Below are 14,808 nucleotides of genomic sequence, written 5' to 3' on the forward strand. Positions count from 1 at the left end.
GGGGTTGGGTAAGGGCCGGTTGATATTTGAGATGCTCTGCTTTTAGTTAGTTTTTGTTATTAAGTCATGCTGTATACATTCTCCATCCATATTCATTATCCTGCTAATGCTCCTGTGTGATAGATATGGCTCAGAATGAATCCTTTATGTCTGCTCTAAAGCCTAGACATTCAGCCACTTGATTTGTTAACTAATTTACTTCCTTTGGCACATTCTTTTAAGCTTATTTGCCATTTGGGGGAAAATTTTTAAGAATTTAGTTCCTATATTTTTGGATAAAATTCAGTATTTTTAACGCTGAATAGGTAATACATTTCAAAACATTAATTTTTATGTACACAGAAATGTTAACCATTGCTTTAAACATTAGACATGGGGTCATAGAATGTTGGCGAAGATATTTTGGAAGTTATAGTCAAATTTTTAATCTCCTTTTAAATCTTCACCTACTATTATAATGAAGAGCTTTTCAATTCAACATTAGACTGTAGGCCTCATGAGGACAAAGACCGAGTCTGTTTCATTTATAACTACGTGTATAGCACATTTTACAGTAGCTCACAAACAACTGCTGAGTGAAGGAATAAAGAAGCTGAATCGGATTCCTTATATGTTGCTGGCACTGTGCTAGGAACTGTGAATTCAAAGATGTACAGCATGATCCTTGCTCTTAGAAGCCTCACTTACTTTCTACAGAAGAAAAAAAATACATAAGTGACTTGCCACAATATATGTGAAGCTTACGTGTGACAGTTTAAGCATGTGTGGTGACCTATGAAAGCACTGAACGAAGGGCAGTTGCTTCTGCTTGGTGGGAGGTGGAAGACAGGGAAAACTCTAAGGACAGATGCCATCTGAGCTGGGCCTTGAGGGCTGAGTGGAAGTGCACCTGGCAGATAAGGTGGGCTGATCCAGGCAGAGAGAAGAACATATGCATAGGCAGAGAGTTATGAAAAAAGATGGCATATTTGGGTAAAGGGGGATGTGGTCAGTGTGTCCTGAATGGCCTAGAGGACAGGAGCAACAGTCAGAAATTTAAGCCAGGGCTAGGAAGAAACAGAGCCACCTGCCCTCTGCATTCACTGGACTTCATCGTCAGGCAGGCAGCTTCCTGCGAAGAGTTTGGATTAGAGTTGGGAAAGAATGGAAATACAGAAATATCAATAAAGAAACTGTTCATTCATTCATTCACTAACCAAATATTTAAAGTGCAGTGTTTGTCATATGCCAGCTACACTGACTGGGGAATGGGATTTAAGGATGTATAATAAAACAACCTGACTAACAGATGCTGGGGACTAGAACAGGACGTTGGTTGAAAAGAGGAGAGAAAATATAAAGGAGATATTCTGAGGTAAAATGAGCAATCAAGTGCAGTCAATGAAAATGTAGAAGGATTTAAGGATGGACCTCAAGGTTCTAGCCTGAGCAACTTGTTGGATTATGATCCATTAACTGAAATAGGAAACACAGAAGAAAGGGCAGGTAAAAAGGGATATCGGTAGGGGAATGGGTAAACAGGAGAACAAATGGACTTGCTTTCAGAATGGCTGCATTTCAATTCTAATGGCATATGGGTTAGCAGGTCAGAAAAGAGATTCGGACTAGAAATTTAGATTTGTTACCATCCATGCCATTTCAAACGGGGAGCATTTATACCATAAGAAGAGAACTGAGCTAAGGTATTTATAGGATAAAAAGGGAACTGAGCTAAGGTTAGAAACTTGGGCATACCAACATCTGAAGGGTGGGGAGAGTTTCAGAACTGAGGAAAATAAAGGAAGAAGAAGAATGTGGATGAAACAGTGTCATGAAAGCCGAGGGAGAAGAGACCTTCCAGAATGAGGGGGCTGGTAAACATGCCAAATGCAGGTGAGGATTTCACTTCTTCTGCATTTGGATCTTGGAGGACTTTTGTTAGTTTTGACACTAGATAAATAGACAAAATATGTTTCAAGTTGCTGGTTTTCAAAATGATACTCCTAAATATGTATACTTTTTCTTTATAAATACATTTATCATCTTTGTGCCATAAGGGGATTTAATTTTGGTCTCATGGACAGTATTCCAAATACAGAGTGATATTTCCTAATATGTGCAGTGGACTAATCCAACTCAAAATGCTATTATACACATTGCCGCAGCATTACTGGTCTCAGCTCACAGCACCATAACTCACCCAAGTCATATAATTCAGTTAGCAAAAAGGCCAAGACCTAGACTCCTGGCTCTTGATTAAATGTTGTATTTTTCCCTACTGTGATACTTAGAACCACAAATACACACACACACACACACATGTAAATCAGACAACTTTAGTACACTTAAGTTAACTCCCTGATAGCAAAATCAAAATGATTTTTTTGCCCTGTAACTTCTTAATATTTCATTTTATATTATTGAAGACGGACATGATTAGATCACTATCTTCTCTTAGAGAAAATACCATGTGCCAGAAGACTTTGAATTTGTGAAAGATTTCGAATGCTTAAGGGCCCTATTTTTAACTTTGTGAGAAGGAAATACTGCAGATGAGTTCCGATTAGAACCTGTTTTGAATCTCTCAAAGGGCCCTGAAGCCAAGCAGTAGACGGTACCTTGACTTTCTCGAGGTGATCTTGGAGGGAGTCAATGAGGAGATCGCCCACGGGCTGCCACGATCCCTTGATCACTTCAGCTTGGCGCAGTTTGAGGTCCAGCTCATCCGTTGCCTCCTGAAGTTCCTGGAGTCTTTCGAGGGCCTCATCTATTTTTCTCTGCCAGTCAGCTGAGTGCAGGTTCAATTTTTCCCACTCAGTGTTGACCTCCTCCGCCTGCTTTCGTAGGAGCCGTGTGACATTCTGGGCTTTCTCCTCAGGAGGCAGCTCTAAATTGGTAATACAACAAGGTTTTAGGCCACATTCATTTTCGTGTTTAAAAAAAAAAAACATTGTTGAAAAGGTCATACTGGAAAAAAGAAAGAGTACACTTTAACAAGAGGCCAACCTACTGATTAATGGCTCTTTTATACCTTGGCATACATTTTGATATAGTTTAGCACATCTGAAGTCGTGTCTTCCTGAGTAAGTCTGTTCTACTTTATATCAATCAGATAATCCAAGATTCATTTAAGCTACTGAGTAGAAAAATGTTAGGATGCACACCACAAGCTCTAATTTACTTCAGGCAGGCTCCTAAATTGAAAATTAGCTTGTAGTCTTTGTGACAATAAACTTCCTCCTCACAGATTATCTCTTTTGTTTATTATTTTCTAAATGTTTCAATAATGGATCGCTAATCTCTTTTAATGTTTATTTATGAATGTGCAAACAGATTTATGCATGCTGCTTTATGATTCCTTTTTCTTTTTCAACATCAAGGTTTAATTTGAATTGATTCTATTTAACCTAGAAAATATGAGAGCTATCCAGACACTGCCAGCAAGAACGGATGGGTCATTCTGTCACCACTGATCCTTCTATCAATATGTTATTACAGTTCCACATTCAATTACCTCTGGGCTCCTGGTAGAGTTTCTCTAGTCCTTCCAAAGGCTGCTCTGTCAGAAATATTCGCACAGTCTCAAGAGTACTCATGATTACAGGTTCTTTCGTTTTCAATTCCCTCTTGAAGGCCTGTGAAATGAGATGAAAAGAAATGCTTATGTGGCTTGTGGCATTCTTCTCAAAATTAATCCTGGGTGCTCAGAGCTTGGTTATGAAATTCCCAGGTCCATTTCTATCTCCTTTATTTATAAACTGACAGTCATAAAATAATAAAGAAGGCTCGACAGATCTTTCTTTTAATCAGGAAAACACTGTGTTTGTAAAACTATTCTGGAGAGGATAGGGGAGCTTTCAAGATATGTTAACGTCCTTTAATTAAGATGAGTGATTTATTTATATAACTTGACTACCAAACTTGAAATCTGGAGCTAAAGTTGTAAGATATATATTGCAAAACCCTAGCAGGGGGCTTCCCTGGTGGCACAGTGGTTAAGAATCCGCCTGCCAATGCAGGGGACATGGGTTCGAGCTCTGGTACGGGAAGATCCTACATGCCACGGAGCAACTAAGCCCGTGCGCCACAACTACTGAGCCCATGTGCCACAGCTACTGAAGCCCGTGTGACTAGAGCCCATGCTCCGCAACAAGAGAAGCCACCACAATGAGAAGCCCACGCACTGCAACAAAGAGTAGCCCCCGCTCGCCACAACTAGAGAAAGCCCGCACGCAGCAATGAAGACCAAAAAAAAACCCAAAAACAAAAAAACCCCTAGCAGGGCTAGTGAAACTTACACACACCCAAAAGAACAGATATCAAAACCATAACGGGAAGCCTAAGGGGCCACTTGGAAAAACTTAGGTTGTACCGAAGTATACAACCGATCTAAATCATAATCATCAGTTAATTCTGTCGAAATGTCTGACAATGCACATAATGATGTGTTAATAGTAAACTGATAAAAACTAATAATGAATAAACTAATAAAAAACTAAGTAAAAACTCAACGCTTTTGAAAAATACCCATTACATTTTCCATTGTGACTTCTTTGAAAACAGGAGAAATGTTTTGAGGTATACTGAAGGTAGAAATTGTGGGAACAAGTTTCTATAAGAGTGAGCCTAGAACAGGTGTTGTGAGGTCATCTAAATTAGTTATCAATTTTAATCTCAAATCTGTAATCTTCTTTAATACAGGGGATTAAAAGAAAAGCAAAATGCACACTTTCTGCCTTCAAGAAGTTTCTGAACCAAAAGAGAGAAAACGAACACACTAGAAACAAAGACAACAATAAAGTTCATATATAAGCAAATACTAAGGGTTGTGAGACATCCTGAGAGGCTAGGATAAATGAACAGATATTCTGAAACCACTGAAGATAGTTACTGACCCAGATTCGGCAATCTCAGAAGGGAAGATGTTAATTAAAGTATTAAATATCACATAAATGCTAAAAGACCAGTGTAAAAACAACAGTAATAATAATTGCCCTGATCCAGGGCTTAATTATTCATATCTTTTGTTCAATTCTATCCTATTTTTAGTAATGTTGCCTATTGAATTTAAACCGTGCTCTGTTACTGGGAGAAAACTTAGCAGTATCTCCTTTAAACTTCAGGTGTATCATGTTACAGGAGTGCTCTAGAAGCAGAATGTATGACACATTTATAAATAAAGCCCTAATGGTGTTCACCATTCAATGGAATCCTGAGTCTGACACTTTGCAAAATGATTCACCTTCCAAGTTATTTACAGTTTAGTAGAGAGAGGCAAGGTTTTTGAGCCAAAATAATGAAATTCGTTAAGTGGAATATTAGGATTCAGCCTGTGGATAGTATAGTAGGATATTCTTGCACCCCTGAAATCATACAGAGTAGGTGGGTTATTTACTTTGCTTACATGTAAGGCTGATTTTACCTCTAATATTTCATTTGTAATCTCTGTGTTTGTGTGCGTGCGTATGCACTCACACACACGTGAATGTATATGTGTATACATTTCTTGTATTCCTGTATTTTTTTCAAACACCTAATTTTTCTAGCTTCAAGAAAATTATTATTTTACTTTGTCTCTCCATTTGGACTTGACAATAGGAAGCTGATACTGATATTACTAATTATAAAAATAATAATGGCTCCCTTTATTGAACTACTATGTGTCAGTGGTTATACTAAAGACCAGAAATACAAAGTTGAATGCAAAACAGCCCTTCTGGTGTAGGAACTTATAGTAAATAGTGGAAGAGTCGAACACGTAAATAATTTCAACACAATGTGCAAAGTGCGATAGGCTTGCATAATATGGGAAAGGAAATTGGGAAAGGCTTCTTGGAGAAGATAGTATTCAAGAAGAATTCTAAAGCATGAACGTGATGAGTTAGCCAGGGAAAAGCAGGTTAGAGGAAGAAGAAAGAAGATGAAAGTGCAGGTGCGAAGACAGAGGGCTAATTCAGTGCGGCATGTGCAATTATCTCAAGTAGGCAGATGTTTCTAGAAGATAAAGTGCAAGGAGAAGACATGTCCAGAGATGAAGCAGGGTACTGTTCTTATCTTAAACTGTATTAGACCTTTAAGTCAGGATTTGAACCTCAACCTATGACCAGATATACCCTGCTAAGAAGTCTAGGTGTTGTCTCATAGGTAATCAGGAGCCTTTGAAGGGATGTAAGCAGGGGAGTGGCATGGGCATGTGTGCGTTTCAAATAGATTCCTCTGACACTAGTACAGAGTATGTATTTGAGAAGGACAGAAATGGAATCAGAGAAAACAGGAGGCAATTGCAAGAATTCAGTGAAAGATTATGAGGATCTGAACCAGGGCAATGGTCCCAGGGCAAAAAAAAGAGACAGACAGAGTAAGGAAATGTTTAGAGAGTAGAGATGTGGGAATCTGGTGACCGAATAGATGCTGGAGAAGAGAAGGGGAGGAGCAGGGATGACTCCTAGTTTCCAGGTTGAGTAAAGGAGCGAACGCTGGGTGCAATTAAACTAAATGTGAGGAAATAAACTCTCCTGGATTTCTCAGTACACCTATAAAAAGTTCTAGCCTCGTGAACACCTTCCCATACCAGGGGAATTAGATCTGTAGTCATTTGTCTAGTTAATTTCTCTGATCCAGAGGGCCAAATGGTTATAGCCTGAAGTAGTTCCCTAGGTTAAGCTCCAAGTTGTCAGAAAGACTGGAGTAGCTATCTCTGTAGGTATTTACATTTCGAAAATATAAAGCCAAGGCCTTGGAGACATTTCTAGGTTGTAAAACCTGAGATGCATGGGGCTAGCTGGCTCCTAGAGAAGTTGGAGTTGGGACTCAGGCCCATCACATTTCCAAGGAGACCCTTTCAGGGGGGAGAAGAGGACAACTGCCTACTTCTCCTTTATAAGCAGAGAAAAATCATTTTTTCCTGGTTACTTTCCTATGGAGCACCCACCCAGCCACTCATGTGAGAAAATTTTCATCAGATCTCACCATGTCTCCTTAGGGGTAAGGCTTGAACAGAGGGTGGAAGGTAGTGATGATATTTACTGTAAAGTAAGTCAAGGAGATCTGTCTCTGATCCAGAACACCTCATGTGCACGTTCAGCATAAAATTAATAAAGATGAATATTAAAATCCCAGACTCCTATGAGGGGGGTCTGTAGGGGGAACAGAGTAAGAGGAGGTGATACGCTCAGCTTGGAGACGTAACATTCTCTCCAGCAGGAAACAAGTTTTGAATCCAATGCTTAGGGAGAAGAAATGAGATGTAGGAGTCATTCTCTCACTACGCTAATATCCACTGAGTGCCTACGATTATGCACACAGGCAAGGATTAAAATTACATAAGTAGATGAGATTGCTCAGCGCAGTGAGAGGAAAAGAAAATTCTGGAGAACACAGATACAAATGTAATGAGCAGACAGAGGAACAGGATCCAATGAAAGGCCGAAAAGGACTGGACAGGTGTGAAGACTGGGGGAAATAAGGAATGTAAAACTACTGAAGAGAGAGTGAGAGTTTGAGAGGAATAAAGTGACCCAGAGTGTCCAATCATGACACAGAAGTAAAGCAAGAACAGCACTGAGAAGCGGTCATCAGACTCGGTGAGATCAATTTCAGCGGAGGGCAGTAGCCTTGGAAACAGGTTTAGTTGAGGAGTAAGTGAGAGAAGGAGGAGGCATTTCAAGTGACAACATTTCAGGGAAAAGAGGAGGACAGGACAGAGAGGATCGCAAGGCAAAGAGAGATACGTTCTTTTTAGGATAGGAATGGTTTGAACACAGACTGAAAGATGGATAACCAACCATCCTTGTTTGCCAGGTACTAAGGACACGGAACTTCCAATGCTGAAACCAGGACAGCATCAGGCAAACCAGGACAGTTGGTCACCACAGCAGAGAAGAATACATTAAAGACCTCGGGGGAAAGTGGAGATAATTATTGGAGCAAAGTCTGTCAAATAAGGAAATGGATCTTAAAGGTCCCATCAAACTGAAAAAGTTCAAGACACTGTTTGATGATGCAATTCCATTGTTAAAACCGAACAGCAAATAATTCAAGGCTAAGGACCACCCATCCATTGTGAGAGACCACTTGTTTGCCCCTCGAGTTGTCGCCAAGGGCTTAGCTCCACCACAGCTGCACAGTTCATTTCTTAAATATGAGTCACTGAGGATTAAGATGAATCTTTTGAACAGATGAAGTTATTTTCTTTAAAACCCATCTTTTCCCCCATACCTTCTTTTTTCCCTTTTTAAGATAGCCAGGCCCAAGGCTCTGAAATAGTGATGTGGAAGAATTAGAAGCAACTACTAAAGACGTAGAGTACCTCTGTGAAAAGAAAATAATATTCTATCTCACAAATGAGAAAAAGTTAGGCATACTAAACTGATAATTTTCCTTCAGCTTCTTAAGGTTCACAAAATTAACTTATTTGAATCGTGCACTACAGAATTACAGTAGCAGCAAATCCCAAGGTAAATCCATTTTATTGTGAAGGTTATATTGTCTGATGGATAGTATTTATACATCACAAATACTAACCAACTGGGTGACTTGACTGCTTGCTGATTAATTAATTCATTCACAAATATTTATTTTGAATCTATTATGTATAAGGTAATACAGATGTAGGGACCTAATCTTTGTCCTTAAGGAGTCAACAGTTTGGCTGAGTAGGTATGTTTGTATAAAAGCATATTTTTATTCAATTAATGTTTTACCAGTGCAAAGTAAAGTACAGATAAGTTAGGATTTACCTAAGGCCATCAGTTTGTTAGTCACTTAGAATCCAAACCTTGAAATTCTTAAGCCAGGCTGAAACTGAGTAAGAGCAAAAAATTTAAAGTTTCCTGAATTACAAAAAATGTGGAAGACACATAAGTGGAAAATCCTAATGACCATGAAGCAAATGAGAAACTTAAAAAACCTGAAAGTAACAGAGAAGTCACTGATCATTCATTTTAAGCCAGGCTGAAAGTGAGTAAGAACAAAAAAATAAAAGTTCTCTGAATTACAAAAAATTTGGAAGCCACAAAGGTGGAAAATCCTAATGGCTATGAAGTAAATCAGAAATAAAAAACCTGAAAGTGATAAAGAACCAAGTCATTGATTATTCTTTTTTTTTTTCTGTCTGTCCTACTTGTGGAAAAAAAATTAGGGTGAATATTACCATAAATACCTAATAATACATAAATAGTAGCTCAGAACCATGTATAGAGGGGATGAAGGGTGAGATACTGATTTGCTTGAGATACCTCAGAGAAGAGAGGGGCAGGAAGAGAGGTCTGGGCACAGGTACAGACATTACAGAGAGACAAGCTGTGTTGCTTTCACCTAGAGACAGTGGTCCTACAACTAAGGATGTAAGTAAAAGCCCTTGCATTTCAAAACAGATCTCTTTCAACCATGTACAGTGTATAGTTTCCCTGGAGCTGAATTTTACCTATATTCCCACTGAAGTGGCAAGTCTATATTTGTGTCATTTGGACCAGAAATCTGAAGGAATGACTATACGTTATCGCCACATTTATTAGCAGAACTTTACAGAACCATCCTGACAGGCAGACTGAAGTGGTGAAAAGAGCACTGTCCTGAGGAGCAGGACACCAAAAGTTCATGTCTGGGCCGGGCCAAAACCTGGTTGCATGATCTAGGACAAGTCATAAAATCTCTCTGAGCCTTCCCATCCTCATTTGTAAAATGTAGAGGTTCGCTAAGTACCTTACCTAAGTTCTAACATCCAGTTCTAAAATTCCATAATCAACACGTTTAGATCATCAATTGGCCACAGACCTGTTACATGGTGGCAGTTTGATATAGTCTTTCATTACTAATATTAAGAATTATAGTCATAGCTTGGCACATAGTAGATAATCAATAAACATTGTTGAATAAATAACAGAACACCCAGGTAGAAAACCAGAGTGTGTTATATGGAGGCCAGCTGGATTTAGATGCAGTCGGTGCTCGAGGGTGAAAGCCTGGTTTCGTGAATTAACAGAAAAAAATGAATGCTGTCAATTGGGGAAAACTGAGAGATCTTTTTCTGGGTCTACTCTTATGTTCTAGATCCAAAGCCGAGAGTAATCTTTGAGTCACTAGGTGGATTTTCCTCAAGAGAAGGCCCTATTAACCCTGCCTTCTTAATCCTAGTGATTTCTTCTCTAGAGATGTTCACATCCGTACTTTCGGAAGTTCCATTATTTGAACTGCTGGTTGGGCTTTTCCTCTAGCCTGCATTAGCTAGGAGATGAGAGAACAGACAGACTCTAAATTGGAAAATTGGGATTGACACATACGCACTACTATATATACAATAGATAACTAATAAGAATCTACTGTACAGCACAGGGCCCAGGGAACTCTACTCAATACTCTGTAATGACCTATATGGAAAAAGAATCTAAAAAAGAGTGGGTACACGTATATGTATAACTGATTCACTTTGCTGTACAGCAGAAACTAACACAATTGTAAATCAATTATACCCCCAATAAAAATGTTTAAAAACGAAAGAAAAAAAATAAAGTGATCCAACGGCGGTTAAAGTGATCTCAACAAATGGTTACTGAGTGTGCATAGGACAAGGACAGTAACACAGTCATTTCCACAAATTGATCGGTATTTTAGTTTTGTCATCCCATATTATCATTCTAGTTTCCATATTATTTCTACCTTATCTGTATGCCTCCTATATTGTTTTTACTTCTGATAAGAACGTTGCTGAAATCATTCTCTCGCCATAATGACCTTCCTCATTTTAAGAGCCACCATATTTATTGAGTCTCAAGCACGTCAGAAATATTTTAACGACTAACTGCTGATTTAGGGACAATCATTGCTCAATTAATTTGAAACCAAGATCATGGAAAAGGGCAAGATCCAAATGTGGTTAACTGGAGTACCAGAAATTTTGCCTCTAAGAATCTAAGACAAATTCATAGGGATTTTAGGAAGAAGGACATTTACCAGAAGTGGCAACAAAAAACCCAGAAAGACAAAGGGTTCACTTAATATTCATTCGACATAGTTGGTATTAGAGAAGTTATGAAAATGGGACACATGGGCTATAAAGAAAAGGTCATAATCATCTTTATTTTTTTATTGTGCTAAGAACACCTAACATGAGATCTACCCACTTAACAAAGTTTTAAGTGCATGATACAATACTGTTACCTACAGGCACTGGGTTGCACAGTAGACCTCGCGAACTTACTCATTTTGCACAACTGAAGGTTTATACTTGTTGAACAACTCCACATTTCCCCCTCTCCCCAGGCCCTCGCAACCACCTCTCTACTCTCTGCTTCTATGAGTTTGACTACATCATCATCTTTAGACAAGGTGAAAAAAGTTTATCTTATTTTCACTCTACTTCTGAAGAAAAGTGAAGATAAGGGATTATGGTATCAGACACATCTAGCCATTGTTTCAGGTACATCTAAGCATTGTTTCAGAGAGTCAACAACATGAAGAACAATATTAATTTATAAGTGAGATTAAATCAATTTGAAGCAAGTTTGAAAAAGTAAATGGACATATTTCAAGCCTGAAATTACTTAAAAAATATCTAATTTTACTGAATGAAAAAACATTTTGGAGTATCTATGGGGGGTAATATGTTTAACAAGCTCCTGTTCAGATTTATCTTTTGGAAGTCTTTTAAACAAAAAGTTGTGTTCTCTGAGATCAAGGGCACGGGCTAGCACAGAGTCCAGCCTGCTTGCAGATCTGTGATACTGTGGAGGAATAGTTAGTGCCCACGCAGCATCGTGCACAGCTGTTTGACTCTTAATCCTAAGGTTGAGCTGCTTCCAACAACCACTGGGGAAGTCACTTCCTACAGACAATAATGTTGTTAAACTCTGAGCTCACCCTAAAAAATCACTGGTGAAAATTCAATCTGCTCCTAGGGTCATTTAGAGAAATAGGTATTAGGTCGTTGAGCCTAAACCCTAAATTTTGGAAATTCTTTCTGAAGCAATAGTGCAGATAAACGGATTATCAGGAAATCCTATGAAAAATTAATTAATACCCATTCTCAAGAGGCTCGGCCAAAATTTGATATTGTCAAGTGTAAGTGGTGAATAATTTCTGAATCACACCATTTGTTTCTGTCTATCAACATAATCCAGAAAAGGAACTCCTGTTTCTCTCCACATACACACCCTCATCCATGATCATTTTGAAGTCTTTCCTGTTTCCATAAATGGCATCATCATTTCCCCATTTGTTCAAACCATAGACTTCAGAGTCATCCCTGACTCTTTGCTTTCTCTCATATTCCATACCCCATCTATCTTAAGTTCTATCAGCTCTACCTTCAAACTTTATCTTGGGTCATATAATTTTTCATCATATCTATCATTTCCATTCCAGTCCAAGCCATCATTATCTCCTTCCTAAATGACTTCAACACCCTCCTAACTTTCTCCCTGCTTTCAGTTTTGCTCCTCCTATCATCATTTCTTCACACAGCGCCAGAGTCCATTTCTGAACACATCAATCAGATCACATCATTCCTGTCTGTGGTTCTCCAGTGATGTCTCAACACACATAGAATAAAATCCACCTCCAAACTATGGCAGAAAAGACCACATTACCTGGCCTTTGCCTCTCTCAACAACCTACCACTAAGCCCATCCTGCTATTCCTTGGGCACCCAAACCTGTTCTTACATCTTGGCCTTTGCATTTGCTGCTCCTTCTGCCTAGAATATGCTTCACTCAAGGTCTTTGCTTGGCTCACTCACGCACACGGCCCTTTGCTCAACTATAATCTCTTTAGGTAGGCCACTATCTCTCAGTCTTTCTCTATCCTTATTTTGTTCATTTTCTCTTCATAGAACTGACCTGACATGATTTTATTTTATTGTTTTTTAGTTCTTTTTTTTTGGCCATGCGGCGCAGCTTGTGGGATCTTAGTTCCCCAGCCAGGGATCAAACCCGGGGCCACAGCAGTGAGAGCACAGAGTCCTAACCACTGGACCGCCAGGGAATTCCCCGGACGTGATTTTATATATTAATGTATTGGCTTACTGTGTGTTTCCCTCATTAAAATGTGAAGGTCTGTGGGGGCAGAGTCTTGTTTTCTTCACTACTGTACCTTCAGCCCCTGGCATAGAGTAGGCACTCAATAAATAATTACTGAAAGACTCAATGAATTCTAGAAGTCCAAGTTATGGTACAGTTTTTCCTAAAATAATGTTTTGGGGGAAATGGAAGAACACATAAAAAGATCAGGGGTTCATCTGTAATTAAACAAATGTGTGTCAAAGTGCTTTGTCAAGGCAAAGTAGTACACAAATATTATTTTAAGAGTATTTGTCAAGATATCAAAAATATTTTGACATGGTTATAAAGAGGACTGTGGTAGAGAAGTCAATTTGTAAACTATTCATAGTTTATCTTATTATAGTCATTAAACAAAAGTAGCAAATCCTAGATGACTCTGTTCTCAAGTTTTGAAGATATAGCTAGTTTTCAGAAGACTTCCTCAAATGGCTAGAAATGTAGTTCTAAAAATAATTTAAAATCTTTTCTATTCAGCATTTCTAAATATGACTGCATAAAATTCCAAACTTATATGAAAGTAGCTTACTCCATCAGTGATGAAGAATCGATCACAAAGATGTCGATTTCCTCCAACCTAGTCACGCAGACATCTTAGAGGTAGATAACGAACCGTGAACTTTGCAAGGGAACCAAACTTGTTTAGAAACTCCAAGAGGCTAGGTCAATGAATGCTGGAAGGAATCACTGTATCACAACCTTTTTCTGTTGTTGTTTTTCAGAGGTGATGGGGAACAATGTATTTATTTGGTAACACAGAGCTGACTTGAATCTTAACCTTCACAAATGGCACCTAAAGACATTTTCTATTTCTGTGGAAATAGAAGGATTCCCTTGATGAGGGAACTCTTCAAGCTAACACACATACTAAAATGTACCCAAAGGAAGCAGGCCAGCATTGATAACAGAATTAGCTTAAATAAACGTATAATCTACAACGTGATTTCAGGATAATTTTATTGAATTTCTGAACCTCTCCCTCACTTTGTGTGACTTCTGAGGAGACTGAACATGCATAATATATGACCTGACAAATGAATAAGTAAACTACTTTATTCAAGCCTTTTCATTTGTCAACAGCATCCACACAATAATGGCTTTCTGTCTACTGTTTTAATAATGTATGTATTGATTACTTCCATCTAAATCTTAACCAGAAAATCTCAGGAAGCTTTGAAGGTGTCCTTAATGGTCTCTAGGGAAGGAATTACAGAGAGTTTTAAATTGAAAGATGAAAACCGAATGACAAACAATTTCATTAGTAAAAATGCAAACAAAAAGTCATTACCTACAGTGTTCTTATAATCAAGACCTAATTTCCATTTAAATTTGGGGTGGGATGAAGAGAATTAAATAAACTCATGGTTTATTGCAGTTCTCCTTAGAAATTCCCCACTATGATTTGCTCCTTTAAAACTCTCTCTAGGTTAATCACAGGAGTAGACAAGTAATAAATATCACTTTAGTGACTGCTCAAGTAAAACAAAGGAAGTCAGTTTTAAAAATATATCTGGACCGGGATAATACACACTTCACTGAAAATGGGTCAGTCTAGTGAGGCAAGTAATGAGGAACCGTAAAAGCCAGGATAATGTATTCAAAAGATATAAAAATTGGTCAGTTTATATTTGCTAAGGCACATTTGAGCTTTAATTATTTAGAATACTTCACCACATATGGAACATTATTTTATTAATTAGTCCTCAGAGCCATTCCTGTTGCAGTTGTTATGGTGCCCAGCTGGTTTGGGGAACATAGATCCACTCCCATGGGTATA

At 38.4% G+C, this 14,808-nt stretch overlaps 1 protein-coding gene across 5 annotated transcripts in view; it reads right to left on the reverse strand.

Moving 5' to 3' along the window:
- DMD (dystrophin) overlaps positions 1-14,808 on the reverse strand; it is a gene marked incomplete at both ends in the record, with an annotated part of 2,093,893 nt that overhangs the window by 348,728 nt on the left and 1,730,357 nt on the right. For all 5 annotated transcript variants that reach the window (XM_079728248.1, XM_079728247.1, XM_079728250.1 and 2 more), the window contains 2 exons: positions 2,598-2,866; positions 3,494-3,614. In XM_079728248.1, the coding sequence (XP_079584374.1) occupies positions 2,598-2,866; positions 3,494-3,614 (390 nt within the window). The remainder of the gene's footprint in view (positions 1-2,597; positions 2,867-3,493; positions 3,615-14,808) is intronic.

The sequence above is a fragment of the Hyperoodon ampullatus genome (assembly GCF_949752795.1).
Source record: "Hyperoodon ampullatus genome assembly, chromosome: X".
Classification (NCBI taxonomy): domain Eukaryota; kingdom Metazoa; phylum Chordata; class Mammalia; order Artiodactyla; family Ziphiidae; genus Hyperoodon; species Hyperoodon ampullatus.